General features: G+C 38.5%; 1 protein-coding gene across 1 annotated transcript in view; it reads right to left on the bottom strand.

Moving 5' to 3' along the window:
- The window catches only part of LOC131402495 (centrosomal protein kizuna-like), a 161,559-nt gene that overhangs the window by 53,621 nt on the left and 90,775 nt on the right, over positions 1-17,163 (bottom strand). The window contains exons 2-3 of the mRNA XM_058537222.1: positions 12,551-13,199; positions 11,836-12,151 (exon numbers count right to left, since the gene is read on the bottom strand). Of these exons, the coding sequence (XP_058393205.1) occupies positions 11,836-12,151; positions 12,551-13,199 (965 nt within the window). The remainder of the gene's footprint in view (positions 1-11,835; positions 12,152-12,550; positions 13,200-17,163) is intronic.

The raw sequence follows: 17,163 nt of genomic DNA, 5'->3' as shown, positions 1-17,163 counted from the left end.
CCTTTGCTGTTTCCTGCTCATTTTCCTGACCTTGAATGTGGAGCCAGGCCTTGGGCTGCTTTCCTATTCACACTCATTGCCTAATGTTCTTCTCAGGGTCCACGGCTTTAAAGTGCATTTATATTCTGATGATTCAGTAAAGTTGCAGGATACAGAATCAACATACAAAAATCAGTTGTATTTCTACATAACAATCCAAAGAAAACAATCCCATTTACAATAGTATCAAAAAGAATAAAATACTTAGGAATAAATTTAACCAAGGAGGCAAAAGACTTGTACATTAAAAACTACAAAACATAGCTGAAAGAAATTAAAGAAGACACAGACAAATGGAAAGATATCTCATATTCATGGATTGGAAGATTTAATATTGTTAAAATGTTCACACTATCCAAAGTGAGCTACACATTCAATGCAATCCCTATCAAAATCCCAATGGCATTTTTCACATAAATAGAAAAACCAATCCTAAAATTCATATGGAACCACAAGGGACTCTGAATAGCCAAAATAATATGGAGAAAATGAACAAAGCTGGAGGAGTCACATCTACTGATTGCAAAACATATTACAAAGCTACAATAATCAAAACAGTATGGTACTGGCATAAACACAGACACACAGACAAATGGAACAGAACAGAAACCCAGAAATAAATCCACATATATATAGTCAACTGATCTTTGACAAGGGCATCAAGGAGGCACAATGGGGAAAAGATAGTCTCTTCAACAAATGGTGCTGTTATTCACGTGCAAAAGAATAAAACTGGACCCTTATCTTACACTATACACAAAAATCAACTCAAAATAGACTTAAAAATCAACTTAAACGTAAGACCTGAAACTGTAAAACTCCTAGAAGAAAACATAGGGGAAAACCTGCCTGACATTGGTCTTAGCAATGATTTCTTAAATATGACATCAAAAGCACAGGCAACAAAAGCAAAAATAGATAAGTGGGCCTACATCAAACTAGAAAATTTCTACACAGCAAAGGAAACAATCAACAGAGTGAAAAGGCAACCTACAGAATGGGAAAAATATCTGCAAACCATATATCTGATAAGAGGTTAACATCCAAAATACAAAAGGAACTCTAACAACTCAATTGCAAAAAACCAAATAACCTGATTAAAAAATGGAGAAAGGATTTGAATACATATTTCTCAAAAGACGATATATAAATGGCCAACAGGTATATGAAAAGATGCTTAACATTACTTATCATCGGGGAAATGCAAATCAAAACCACAATGAGATATCACTTCATACTTGTTAGGATGGCCATTATTAAAAAAAAAAAAGAAAGAAAAGAAAATAACAAGTATTGTTGAGGATGTGGAAAAACTGGAACCCTGTGCACTATTAGTGGGAGTGTAAAATGTTGCAGCCGCTATGGAAAACAGCATGGAAGTTCCTCAAAAAATTAAAAATAGAACTACCATATGATTCAGCAATCTCACTCTGGGTATTTATCCAAAAGAACTGAAATCAGGATCTCAGAGACATAGCCGCACTCCCATGTTCACTGCAGCATTATTCACTGCAGCATTATAGCCAAGAGGGGGAAACAAACTAAATGTCATCGACAGATGAATGGATAAAGAAAATGTAGTATATAAATGCAATGGAATATTATTTAGCCATAAAAAGAAGGAAATCCTGTCAGATGCTACAACATGGATGAACCTTGAGGACATCATGCTACACGAAATAAGTCAGTCACAGAAGGACAAACACTGGTTGGTTCCACTTATATGAGATATCTGAAGTAGTCAAATTCATAGAAGTAGAAAGTAGAATGGCGGTTGCCAGGGGCTGGGGGAAGAGGGAAATGAGGATTTACTGTTCAATGAGTATGACGTTTCAGTCGTTCAAGATGAAAAAGTTCTAGGGATATGGTATACAACAGTGTGCTTACAGTTAACAATATTGTACTGTACATGTAAAAATGTTAACTTTTCAATAAATGGTGCTGGAACGGGATAGCCACATGAACAAAAATGAATCTAGACACAGATCTTATACCCTTCACAAAAATTAACTCAAAATGGATCACAGACCTAAATGTAAAATATAAAACTATAAAACTCCTAGAAGATAACATAGGAGAAAGTCTAGATGACTTTGGGTATGGTGATAACTTTTTATTTGTTTATTTATTTTTTATTTTTTTCTGAGGAAGATCAACCCTGAGCTAACATCCACGCTAATCCTCCTCTTTTTGCTGAGGACGACCGGCTCTGCGCTAACGTCTATTGCCAATCCTCCTCCTTTTTTTTTTTTTTTTCCCCAAAGCCCCAGTAGATAGTTGTATGTTATAGTTGCACATCCTTCTAGTTGCTGTATGTGGGACGCAGCCTCAGCATGGCCAGAGAAGCAGTGCGTCAGTGCACGCCCGGGATCTGAACCCGGGCCGCCAGTAGCGGAGTGCGCGCACTTAACCGCTAAGCCACGGGGCCGGCCCTGATGATGACTTTTTAGATAAAACACTAAAGACATGATCCACGAACAAAATAACTAATAAGCTAGACTTCGTTAAAATTAAAAAACTTATGCTCTGCAAAAGATAACATCAAGAGAATGAGAAGACAAGCCACAGACTGGGAGAAAATATTTGCAAAAGACACATCTGATAAAGGACTTATATCCAAAATATACAAAGAGCTCTTTAAAACTCAACAATAAGAAAACGAATAACCCAATTAAAAAATGGGAAAAGATCTGAACAGACACCTCACCAAAGAAGATATACAAATGGTAAATAAGCATATGAAAAGATACTCAACATCATATGTCATTAGGGAACTGCAAATTAAAACAAGAAGATATCATTACATACCTATTAGAATGGCTAAAATCCAAAAAAACTGACAATAACAAATGCTAACAAGGATTATAGAAACAAGAACTCTCATTCATTGCTGATGGGAATGCAAAATGGTACAGCCACTTTGGCAGACAGTTTGGGAACCTCTTATAAAACTAAACATAGTCTTACCAAACAATCCAGCAATTGCACTCTTCGGTATTTACCCAAATGAACTGAAAACTTACATCCACACAAAAACCTGCACATGGATGTCTACAGCAGCTTTATTCATAATTGCCAACAATGTGGAAGTCACAAAGATGTCCTCCAGTAGGTGAATGGATAAACTGCAGTACATCAAGACAACATAATATTATTCAGCACTAAAAAGAAATGATCTATCAAGCCGCAAAAAGACATGGAGGAACCTCAAAGGCATATTACTAAGTGAAAGAACCCAATCTGAAAAGGCTACATACTATACGATTTCAAGAATATGACATTCTGGAAAAGCCAAAACTATAAACTGTAAAAGGATCAGTAGTTAGCAGGGGGTGGGGGTGGGGGTATGAATAGGTAGAGCACACAGGATTTTTAGGGCAGTGAAAATACTCTTTATGATACTATAATGATGGATACATGTCATTATACATTGTTCAAACTCATAGACTGTACAATACCAAGGGTGAATTGTAATATAAATTGTGGACTTTGGGTGATTATGATGTGTCAATGCAGGTTCATCAGTTGTAACAAATGTACCACTCTGGTGTAGGATATTGATGATGGGGGAGGCTATGTATGTGTAGGGGCAGGCGGTATATAGGAAATCTCTGTACTTAATTCTTAATTTTATTGTGAACCTAAAACTGTTCCAAAAAATAAAGTCTTAAAAAATGTTAAGAGGATAGATCTCATGTTATGTATTATTTTATTTTATTTATTTATTTTTCCCCCCCAAAGCCCCAGTAGATAGTTGTATGTCATAGTTGCACATCCTTCTAGTTGCTGTACGTGGGACGCGGCCTCAGCATGGCTGGAGAAGCGGTGCGTCGGTGCGCGCCCGGGATCTGAACCTGGGCCGCCAGCAGCGGAGCGCGCGCACTTAACCACTAAGCCACGGGGCCGGCCCTGTATTTTTTTTTAAACACAAAAAATAAATGTATATCCAGAATTTGACACTTCTCACTGCTGCCACCCTGACCCAAGGCACCACCACCTACTCCCTAGATTACTGTAATATTCTCTAAACAGGTCTCCTTGCTCCCACCCTGTCCCCTACAGTTCATTTTCCATTAAGCAGCCAGAGTGGTTCTTCACCTCCCTTGAAGCACAATCCAAAGTTCTTCCTACAGCCTACAAGACCCTTTGTGATGTGGCCCACTGATATCTCTCTCACTCCATCTCCTACCTTCCTCACTCACCTGTTGTGGTCCAGCTGCACTGGCTTCTTTGCTGTTCCTAGAAACACCACGTATGCTCCCACTAGAGGGCCTCTGTACTTGCTGTTCCTGCTGCATGGTATTCTCTTCCTCAAGATATATCCCACTCATCTCCAAGACACTGAAGGAGAGAAATGAAACATAAATTGATAAACAAACAAATATACCAGGGTGAAAATTAAGGTAACAAAGAATAAAGCAGGTTAAATAGACAGAGAAGGCATGGGTACAATTTAATGTGGCTTACTCTCACTCACTTTGGATCTCCTCTCAAATGTCAAATCACCACAGAGACTTTCCCTGAGTATCCTACACTAAATTGCATCTATGCATTCTCTATGCACTTAACCTGCTCGTTCTTTGTCATAATATTTTCACACAGATTGTTTATTGGTTTGTGTTTTCTTCCTCCCCTCCACACGCATGATCATAAATACCATAAGAGCAAGAGTAGTGCCTGGGACAGAGTAGGCACTCAGTAAATATTTAATGTTAAATGAACAAAGTCCTATACTAGCTATCTATAGACTCGTAACAAACTACCCCAAAGCTTTGTAGCTTAAAACAACAACCATTTTGGGGCCGGCCCCGTGGTGTAGTGGTTAAGTGTGCGCTCTCCGCTGCTGGCAGCCTGGGTTTGGATCCCGGGTGCGCACCACGCACCACTTGTCAGGCCATGCTGTGGTGGCATCCCATATAAAGTAGAGGAAGATGGGCATGCATGTTAGCTCAGGGCCAGTCTTCCTCAGCAAAAAGAGGAGGATTGGCATGGATGTTAGCTCAGGGCTGATCTTCCTTACACACACACACACAAAAAAAACAATAATAAAAAAAAAAACCACCACCATTTTATTATATCTAATGACTTTGTGGATCAGAAAATCAGTCAGGGCTTGGCTGAGTGGATTCTTCCATTTTAGGTATTATTGAGAGAGGTTATTCAGTGATATCAGCTGGTGGATGCACTTGGTAGAGGGTCCAAGAAGGCTTCGCCTACATGTCTGGTACTTTGGAGGGGATAGCTGCAAGGATGGGCACAGCTGGGACCAGTCTAGAGCACCTACACATAATTTCTTTACCACGGCAGTCTCAGAATAGTCAGACATCTTACATGGTGGTTCAGGGTTCCAAGAACACATGTTCCAGCAAAAAGAGTGGCAACTGCATGGCCTTTTATAACTCAACCTTGGAAGTCATAGAAGATCAATTCTACCATGCTCTACTTGGTTGAAGCAGTCATAAGCCCATCCATATTCAAGGGAAGGGGAGAGAGATCCCATCTTTTAATAAGAGGAGTGTTGAAGAATTTGCAGCCATATTTCAGATTGCTACAACCCCATACCTCACAGTACAGAGCTTTGGGCCTACTAGGTATTCAGGAAATTTTGGTTGACTCAAAATGGAATTATAAAATGAGATTTTCAACTAAGGTACTATAACTAGAAGAGAGAACAGTTTGGTTCTTTAATACAGGGGTTTATAAAAAGTAATTAATTTTAAATGGTCTACATAATTTCAAAACCAAAAAACTAAACATCAAACTCAAAACAGACCATCTATGAGGGGCTCACCAATAGACTGGACATAGCTGAGGAAAGAATCAGTGAGCTTGAGGATATGTCAGTACAAATTTCCCAAACTGAAATGCAAAGAGAAGGAAGAATGAAAAAAAAATGGGACAGAACATCCAAGAATTGTAGGATAATTACAAAGGGTGTAACATACAAGTAATGGGAATACCAGAAGGAGGAGAAAGAGAGAAAGGAGCAGAAGGAATATTTGAAGTAATAATGGCTAAGAATTTTCCAAAGTTAACAACATATACCACCAAACTACAGATCCAGGAAGCTCAGAGAACACCAAGTAGGATAATTACCCAAAAAATCTACACCTAGGAATATCACAAAAATCCTTAAAGTGTATGCACCTAACAACAGAGCATTGAAATACACAGGCAAAAAGTGATAGAACTGCAAGGAGAAATAGATAAAGCCACTATTATAGTTGAATATTCAGTCACCTCTGTCGGTGACTAACATATCCAGCAGGTAAAAAGCAGCAAGGATATAGCTCAACTGAATAGCACCATTAAATTGGATCTAATCGACATTTATAAGATACTTCATCCAACAACGGCAAAATACACATGGTCACATGGAATGTTTGCTAAGACAAACCACATTCTGGGCCATAAAACACACCTCAACAAAGTTACAAGAACAGAAGTCATAGAAAGTATGTTCTCAGACCACAACAGAATTAAACTGAGATCAATAACAGAAATATAGCTAGGAAATCTCAAAATATTTGGAGATTAAACAACACACTCCTAAACACATGGGTAAAAGAGGAAGTCTCAGAAGAAATTTAAAAATATTTTGAACTGAATGAAAATGAAAATACAACTTATCAAAATTTGTGGGATGCAGTGAAAGCAGTGCTTACAGGGAAATTTATAGCACTGAATGCACACATTAGAAAAGAAGAAAGCTCTAAAAGTCAATAATCTAAGCTCCCACCTTAGGAAACTAGAAAAGAGAAGAGCAAATTAAATTCAAAGTGAGCAGAAGAAAAGAAGTAATAAAATTTAGAGCAGAAATCAATGAAATTGAAAATAGGCAAACAATAAAGAAAATCAAAAGACAAAAAGCTGGTTCTTTGGGGAAAAACCCAACAAAATGGATAAACCTCTAGCCAGGTTTATTAGTCTGCTCAGGTTGCCATAACAAAATATCACAAATTGGGTGATTTAGACAACAAAAATCTATTTTTTGCAATTCTAGAGGCAGGGAAGTCCAAGATCAAGGTGTCAGCTGATTTGGTTCCTAGTGAGACTTGCAGATGGCCACCTCTCACTGTGTCCTCACATGGCAGAGAAAGAAAGCTCTGGTGTCTCTTCCTCTTCTTTTAAGAGATCAGCCCTATTGGATAACGGCTTCACCCTTATGATCTCATTTAATCTTTATCATCTCCTCACAGGCAACTCATTTAAAGCTCAGGGTCCTCTTCCAAGTTCACTGGTTGTTGGCAGAATTCAGGTCCTCGTGGCTATAGGACTGAGGTCCTCAGCTCCCACAGGGCACATACCATCGTCTGCCACGTGGCCTTCGTCACAAGATGGCAAGTTTGCTTCTTCAGGTGAACAGGAGAGTATCTCAGCTGCTTTGAATCTGATTTCAGTAAGTGCCCAGTCCCTTTTAAAGGTTGATATGTTTAGGTCTGGCCCACCCCGAACAATTCCTTTTTGATTACCTCAAAGTCAACTGATTTGGGGACTTTCATTATGTTTGCAAAATTCTTCATCTCTGTCACGTAACATAGCCTAATCACAGAAAGGAAATCCTTCAAACTCACAGTCCTGCCCGCACGCAAAGTGAGGGGATTATACAGAGTGTACATCAGGGGGCAGGAACCTCAGGGGCCATCTCAGAATTCTGCCCACCAGTGTATACAATTAATCCTGATGAAACTAATGATGTCAGATTAATTTTCCTAAATCAAGTTACTCACCATACCACTCTTCTCTTAAAATAACCTTCAATAGTTCTGGAAAACACAGAGAAGGAACTTTAAATTCTTTACCCTGATATTCAAGGTCTTTCTCAAACATGACTCAGGCAACATTTTAAACCTTTACTCCAACAAGCCCTGCTCAATGAGCCCTTAGTCACACGCTTTGCTCTGCCCTCCCACGCCCTTTGTGTTCTCTGTATCTGCATTCCTTCTTGCACTCTTCCTTCAGACCTCATTCACCCCTTTCCCTGCTCCTTCTTATTCAAGCCTTTACAGCCTTCAAGATGCTGCATCAACACCGGGATAAAACCTTTCCTGACCCTTTTGACTCACACTGAGGTTATCTTCATTTGAATTTGTCCTCAAGTACTGTGGTGGATTGCAAAAAGCAACCGTAATCTTCTCATTCCTGTGCGCAATCATTTGCAATGTGACTTTGCCACTCATCCCATCAAGAGGTGGATTATATTTTTTCACCTCTTGACTCTAGGCTGGGTCCTGTGACTTTCTTTAACGAATGGGACATGAGCAAACCTGACACAAGCAGACATTTTAAAGTATTTGTGCACTGGGGCTTGCCCTCTTGCTGTGCTGGGAACCCTGCTACCACCACCAGGTGACTGAGGTTGGACTACTCTACTGGACGATGAGGGACACCTGGCCAAATAATTCTTGTAGCCCCAAATGACACTGGGCCAACCACCTGGCACCTAAAAAATAATAAATGTCTGGTGTTTTAGGTCATGGAGCTTTGTACCAATGTTTGCAGCAAACTACTCTTTAAGAATGAGATTCAAGGTCCTCCTTTTTAACAACATTGCTTTTACTCAGCTTCATTCTAGTATCTTCCTTGTGAGAAATGTTAATTATAGCTTGCAATGAAGGAACTGTGCAGGAAGCACAAGCTGGTCTTCAATTATCTGGAAATATCCATGGGAGTGGGTCATGAACCTTCTCAAAGATGCTTGGCTTTTAAACAGAGAAGCAATCCATATGTCCATCAACAGATGAATGGATAAACAAAATGTGGTATATCCATACACTGGAATATTATTTAGCCTAAAAAGGAATGAAGTTCTGATACCTGCTACAACATGGATGAATCTTGAAAATGTTATGTGAATTGAAATAGACCAAAAGGACAAATATAGAAGGAGGACAAAAAAGTTTTGGAAATAGGTAGTGGTGATGGTTGTACAATATCATGAACATAATTAACGTCACTAAATTGTACACTTAAAAATGGAAAATTTTATGTTATATACATTTTAACACAGCATTTAAATATTAATAACATAATATGCCAAAAACTCTTGAATTATACACTTTAAATGGGTGGATTGTATGGTACGTGAATTATATCTCAATAAAGCTGTTAAAAAGTTTTTTTAAATAAAACAAACAAAAAACAAGAGAAAACAGCACCAAAAGTCACCCTTGATTTCACTTTTCTCCTCAGATGGAAACTACGCTGCATACCGCACATCTATTTCCCCTTCACTGCCAGGAAGCTTAAGACCAAGTTTTATGTTCAAGGTCAGCAACTCAGCTGGCACATAGATGTGCTCAAACATAGTATCTATCATCATTCTCATCAAATCAGAGGTTCTGCTTTCCTGTTCAGATCCTTCTATGTGTCTTCCTTTGTCCCATCTCTCGATCTTTGTTAACTAAAATTCATTCAAGTGACTTTTCTCCAGGCCCCCAACAGACCCTAAAGTAAATTGAGATAATGAACGTTTGAGGTCATAGTATTAGCTCTGTAAATATGACACTACAGTCTCAGATGAATAATTAACCCTCAGAGCAAGGAGAAGAGCTCATGCTAAAGAGGAAATAAGAGAATGCAGCACCTCAAAAGCGGTGAGGATGTCAGCAGGTTAACCAGGATCATTTAAACCACCTTCAACCTATTCCTGGGTAGTACTTTTTTTTTTTTTTAAATGTTTATTTATTTATTTTTTCCCCCATAGCCCCAGTAGATAGCTGTATGTCATAGATGCAAATCCTTCTAGTTGCTGTACGTGGGACACGGCCTCAGCACGGCCCGAGAAGCGGTGCGTCAGTGTGCGCCTGGGATCCGAACCTGGGCCGCCAGCAGCGGAGTGCGCGCACTTAACCGCTAAGCCACAGGGCCGGCCCCTGGGTAGTACTTTTACCACAGAAAATCAATGGGCTCAAATTTGGTAACAGACAGAAAACAACCATTGCTGACTGACCTTTCATTCTGGGACCATTCCATTAGGACAAACTATTCAAAAATTCCCCAAATGCCCATATTTTCTAACAAATTTTGGAAAACTATATCCCAAAATTCTGAGGAACTTGGCTTTAAGATCATAGGAAAAAGTCAGTCATATAGGAGAAGGAGAGATAGAACATTCTTAATTCTATACACATACCCAACTTTTTTCATCTCAGAAAAAGCCTGAGTCCTGGGTAAGTACGCTAGTCCCCCAGTTAATCCACCAAACTACTTACTTGTCCAATGAATTGCTATAAAAAGAAGCCTACAAATACGAAACCCAAAACAGATACATTCTATCTCTAGTAATAAAGTTTCTGATGATGTAGTATATAATATCTGTACCTCTTTGACGAGAGAAGTATTCTTACTAGAAAAATCCATTGTGGGGCCAGCCCGGTGGCGCAAGCGGTTAAGTGCGTGGGCTCTGCTGCGGCGGCCCGGGGTTCGCTGGTTTGGATCCCGGGCGTGCACTGACGCACCACTTGTCAAGGCATGCTGTGGCGGCGTCCCATATAAAGTGGAGGAAGATGGCCATGGATGTTAGCCCAGGGCCAGTCTTCCTCAGCAAAAAGAGGAGGATTGGCAGATGTTAGCTCAGGGCCGATCTTCCTCACACACACACAAAAAAATCCATTTGGCTTGCCACTCTAATAAATCAAATTTCCCAATGACAGGAACCATGTTGGTTCTTCCATCCACAGTACAAGTACTTTGTACTTGGATGTGCTATTAATAAATATTTCTTGAACATCACTTTAAAGTCAATCAGACTATAAATTAAAATTTTCACCATAAGTAGATAATGAATGGTAAGAGGCAATACATTAAAGGTGCAACGCTGCTCTAAAAGAGAACATATCCCCTCATATACAAGGATGCCCACTTGGCTTTTCACTGTTGCTGGGACTGTTGGAAAGAAAGAGTGATGGCATCACAGTGTAACAGAAAATTCTAGTGGTGGCATGTGGGTTGGGGAGGCAGGCTGTATGGAAGGTCTGCCCCAACGGCCTCCGTGTCATTCCTATGCCCCTAGCCTTGATTTCCTCATTTTTAAAAGGCGAGATCTACCTTAGTTTATTACGTAGGTTCCTTCCACTCCTAAAAGAGATTTGATGCTATTAGAGTTATTTTTCATTGCAGAATTGGTTTTCAACAGTTTCCATGTTTTCTACACAATTCCACCTAGTACCTCAAATCAATAATAAAAAATTATACATGAGCTTTCATGAGTTGGATATTATAATAAGTGCTCAAAATGTATAACACTGATGTTGTTCCTATTTAACATTAAAGATTCCAGCGTCCTCATATTTACATTCAGAAAAGGAAAGCTGGCTTAGATATACACTTAGAAGAACTTATTAACTCATATTTAATCGTATGACAAAAATGACACCATGGCAAGGGATATTAGGATTAAGCAAATTAATTAGATACAAAGTTCCTAGCCTCTAAAGCTGAATTCCTAGTAAGTTTAACCGTTTGTCACCTTCTGTGTTACCACAACTTCAAAATGATTTGTTTTCTTAAAAGGCTGGAGGGTAGGGGTGGGGGGAATGACTTATGAATTAACCAGGGATTGTTTGGATATAATTATAAACTGCAAATCACCATGATTTCAATGATATTCAGACTTTTAAAGCTATTTTATAAAAAAAGAAAAGAAAGCAAATTAGACCTTTGCTAAGAGATTATTTATGAGTAAGGAACTTATACATTCATGACTGAGTGTTCAACAATACATTCCCAGTGGAATGATCTCTAAAAATGTCTATAATTAAAAACAGAATAGTAAAAAATAATTCAATGGCTTACTCTCTTGTTGGTGAGTTAGTGGAGGATTCCTTTTTTGAATCAGGAGAGCTTAGAGTTTGCAAAATACAATTATGTTTTTCGGTGGATAGGGCACCTCTTTCTTGCTCAGAGTGGATTAATTTTAAGGCCTCTATTCCATCTTCTCCCTCCATCTTGTCACTGGGATTTGGCTGTGGTTCTGGACTCTCTAAAATCAGACCATCTTCACTTACGGCAACTGTGAGGTCACTGCTGCTGCTCAGACTTTCCTCTTCCTGCTGTTGCTGCATTTTCCTGAAGGGCTTCTGTGCCTCGGGGTCCCCGTGAGGAGGATGATCTGTAAGAGGGGATACGAAGAGACTACTGATCACTAAGTGCAGGGAGAAGCGAGGTAAGACGTTCCACCTCACGGAGTGGGATTATTCATCAGTTAAAACATGTAGAAACAATCCATGATTAAGTACAGTATTTAAAAACTCATTAAAAATATTTTATTAAATATATTAAAAATATAACAATGAGTTTAAAAATCAGAGAATTCGCTTGTAAGAATATTTCCACATACATATTTAAGAATTCATTAGAATGGAATTTGTTGGCAAAGTCACCACTGTACTTTGTTTTTTGACAAAAGATAAAATTAGAGAGTACACTTTGTTCTTACATAAGACCACTACCACCCAGAAAAACTAAATACCAACAAAAATCAGCAAACAATCTCAGCCTCTCACCCCACCTGAGAAACCTTCCTGAGCAGAATGCTTCTCTTGAGAACACTTCCTTTCAGATGCACAGTATTCTGAGACGGATATCGGAGCGACTGGTAGTCTGGCACTGTCTTCCTTGACTTCAATATGTTCCCGTGTCAGTATTTCTCCCTCTGATGCCCCTGATCTGCTGGAACTGTCACACTTTAAATCAGTGGTTCTGCTCCCTGGACGTAATCTTCCCCGTAACAGGGAATGGAGTTCAGCAGACTTTCTGCTTTCAGATAAATTACTCTTGCCGTGACGTGAGTTGCTTCCTATCTCCAAGCAATGAGTCTGTTCCTCCTCAGACAATGGGCTGGCTGTGACTGGCATTTTCTCATCAATCTGAAGAGATGTCCTTCCATCTATTTTGTCAGACTTATTTAAGCACTGTGTGCCACTATTAGTGCAGACTACATAGCTGTCTGTCACATCACTGCTCTGGGCTGTCTGTTGCTGTGAACATGGGTCAGGAATTGTTCTGAAGTTCTTCGTGGGTTGGGGAGATTTCTGCTCTGTACTAACATCTCCAGCGCTTGAGATGGCTGACATTTGGCGGCCCATAAAGATTGTTGCTGGTTGATACAATCCTCTTGACACAGCTGTCCCCAAGTTAATCCCTGCCTGCATTGCAACCTGCAGCACCAAAAGAGACGTGAGTTAAATGTATTGTGTATGAACAATTAGGTTGTTTAGGTTGTTTTCAGAAATGAAATGAGGTAAAGGAAGCATGCCCATTGAAATCAACAGCTACCATGTTTATAAAACTCATGGCTTCCTACAAAATGAATGAGCAAAAACCTGGTATAGTCCATACTCTTTAATTTTAAAAACAGTGTTGGTTCACAAAGCAAATATTGTCAAGGAACTATGGAATCTATATTTTTCAAAAAGAAATGCATACATTGCACAACTATGTGAATGTACTTAACGCGACTGAATTGTACACTTAAATGTGGTTAAAATGGTAAATTTTATGTTATGTATATTTTACCACAAGCAAAAAAAAAAAGCTGTGAGTTCTAGCCACTTTCCTCAGAGATGCTCAGATTTGATGGAGCTAGGAAGGTACCTGATGGCAAAAAAAAAAAGGGAGAGGGAGAGAGAGAGATGCATACAAAGGACTACCAGAGGTTTCAAAACTCTATTTCTGGTATTATGTGTAATATAAAAAACCCTCCAGGGGCCGGCCCGGTGGCGCAAGCGGTTAAGTGCGCGCGCTCCGCTGCGGCGGCCCGGGGTTTGCTGGTTCGGATCCCGGGCACGCACCGAAGTACTGCTTGGTAAGCCATGCTGTGGCGGCGTCCCATATAAAGTGGAGGAAGATGGGCACCGATGTTAGCCCAGGGCCGTCTTCCTCAGCAAAAAAAGAGGAGGATTGGCGGATGTTAGCTCAGGACTGATCTCCTCACAAAAAAAAAAAAAAAAAAAAAAAAAAAAAAACAAAAACCCTCCAATAATCACATTCAAGATTGCATTATAATATTCTGCATATGTGCAAACAGCCATAATTTCTAGTCAACCTCAAATAACAACAGTTTTTCCTGAACATCTTCAAATAATTTTAAATACATTTAAAGCAATTTAAATTTACTGGCATGTCTATCAGGAGAATGAACATTTTCTCTTCCTTGAAAAGAGAGAGGGGAGGGGAGAGGTGGAAAAAGAAACAGAAGCAATTGGTTCAGTGGCTTGATCAAGGACGCGCAGTGGGAAGCAGAACTGGAAGTAACAACCCTGAAGCCTTGAGGAATTTAAGTGCTTTTCTTCCAAAGAGACCAAAGCATCTCCACATATACAGTAGCATTTAGTTCACAGAGCCCTACAGAACAGATGGGGAGACGTATTTGCACCCCTTTTCTGCATATGGAAAAACTGAGGCCCAAATGTTCAGACAGAAAATGCCATAAACACAGCTGAAACAGAATCAGGTGTTGCTTCTCTTCAAATATACCGTCTCTTCTACTCCAAAAAATAAAAGAAACAACTTTGATGTTAAAAACAAATGAACAGAGATGTCAGAGAAAATGGTAGAATAAGAACCTCTCAAAATTCTTAAATTCCTTAAAAGGAAAAGCTGGTTAACAAGATGTCCATAGGGGGCTTTGAAAAGCTCCAACACACTCCTGGAAATCCAGATGGCTACCTGCACGCTCAGGCCTTGGGCATGCTCAGGAAAAGTCCTGAGAAGGGCCTAAGCTCTCACCTCAGGCTTACCCTGAGGCTCTGTGCAAGCACTTAGTAAAGGTCAAGGTGGAATTGTAAACTGCCTGGATGAGGGCTGAAGGTGTGCCCGAAGACACACTCAAAGCCCCTTGGCAAAGACTGTGAAACTTACTGGTTTTAGGCATTTCAAAAAACTCTGTCTAATCATTAGCTGATCACTAATAAGTGAATAGAACCTTCAGTGACCACACATGACAAAAAAATACTTTACATAATTAGTCTAGAAAGTCAGTAAACAAACAGCAACAACAAACTCTGAGAGGAAGAGAATCAGATGTTCAGAGTTGTCATATTTTATTATTTTCAAATGTCCAAATTTTAACAGAAAATTATGAGACATGAAAAAAAACAAGACAATAAAGCCCATACACAGGAAAAAAAAAAAAAGCAGTCAAAAGAAACTATCCCTGAGGAAGCCCAGATGTTGGACTTACTAGAAAAAGGCTTTAAATTAGCTATTTTAAATACGTTCAAAGAACTAAGGGAAATCATGTCTAAAAAAATAAAGGAAAGTATGAGAACAATGTCCAAAAAGAGATTATCAATAAAGAGATAGAAATTATTAAAAAAAAAAAAAAGAACCAAATAGAAATTCTGCAGTTGAAAAGTACAATCACCAGAATAAAAAATTCACTAGAAGGGTTCAGCAGCAGATATAAATAGGCAGAAGAAAGTATCAACAAACTTGAATATAAGTCAATGGAGATTATCAGACTGAGGAAAAGAAAGAAAAAAGAATGAAGGAAAATGAACAGAGAGAGATCTGTGGGACACCATCAAGCATACCAGCATAGGCACAATGAAAGTCCCAGAAGGAGAAGAGAAAGAAAAAGGTACAGAAAGAAATTCTGAAGAAATAATGGCAAAAACTTCCCAAATTTGACGAAAAACATTAATCTACACTTCAAAGAAACTCAACAAAGTCCAAGTATGATAAACTCAGAGATCCTTACCTAGATACATCATAATCAAACTATTGAAAGCCAAAGAAAAAGAGAGAATCTTGAAAGTGAAAACAGAGGAGTGACTCCTCATATATAAGGGATCCTCAATAAGATTAGCAGTTGATGTCTCATCAGAAACCATGGAAGCCAGCAGGCAGTAGGATAACATACTCAAAGTGCTGAAAGAAAAAGACTGTCAATCAAGAATTCTATATCTACCAAAACTTTCCTTCAAAAATGAAGGAGAAATTGATGTATCCCTTGCTAAACAAAAACAGAGAAAATTTGTCATTACCATACCCGCCCTACAAGAAATACTACAGGGAATCCCTCAGGCTGAAATGAAAGGACACTACACAGTAACTCACATTCATAGTAAGAAATAAATAGCACTAGTAAGGGTAACTACATTGGGAAATATAAAACAAAGCATAAATATATTTTTTGTTTGTAACTCTTCTTCTTCTCCTATATAATTTAAAAGACAAGTGCATCAAGCAGTAATTATAAATCTATGTTGATGAGTAGCATATAAGATATAAAGATATAGTTTGTATTACAATAACATCACAAGGGAGCGGGAAAAGAATGGAGCTATATAGGAGCAAAGTTTTTGTATGCTATTTAAATTAAATTGGTATTAATCCAAACTAGATTATTATAAGCTAAGATATTAATTATGACAGTAGGGTACCCACAGCAAAATAAATGACAGAGATTTAAAATGGTATCCTAGAAAATATATATTTAGTGCAAAAGAAGGCAGCATGGAGGATTAAAGGAACAAAAAAAGATATATAGAAAACAAAGAGCAAAATGGCAAATGCAAATCCTACTTTTTCGATAATGACATTAAGTTTAAATGGAATAAATACTACCATTAAGGTAAGAGACTGGTAGAATGGATAAAAAACATGATCCAACTATATGCTGTCTAAAGAGACTCATTTTAGATTCAAAGACACAAAGAGGTTCCAAGCAAAGAGAAAGAAAAGGGTATATGAACAAAGCTTCATGGAAAAAATATACTATGCAAACAGTAACCAAAAGAAAGCTAGAGTGGCTATATTAATATCAGACAAAATAGACTTTAAGACACAAAATTGTTACTTGAGACAAAGGACATTTTATAATGATAAAAGGATCAGTTTATGACAAATTTATAACAATGAGAAACAGATATCTATACCTATATCTATATATCTACACATATCTTAACAACAAAGCCCTAAAATACCTGAAGCGAAAACTGAGAGAATTAAAAGGAGAAATAGACAATTCAACAATAGTAGTTGGAGACTTCAATACCCCACATTCAATAATGGATAGAACAACTGGATAGAAGATCAATAAGGAAACAGAGGTCTTGAACAACTATAAACCAATGAGACCCAATAGACATATACAGAAGACTCAACCCACCCAACAGC

Source organism: Diceros bicornis, unplaced genomic scaffold (genome assembly GCF_020826845.1).
Source record: "Diceros bicornis minor isolate mBicDic1 unplaced genomic scaffold, mDicBic1.mat.cur scaffold_117_ctg1, whole genome shotgun sequence".
Lineage (NCBI taxonomy): Eukaryota > Metazoa > Chordata > Mammalia > Perissodactyla > Rhinocerotidae > Diceros > Diceros bicornis.
This window is presented reverse-complemented; position numbering and strand designations above follow the sequence as displayed.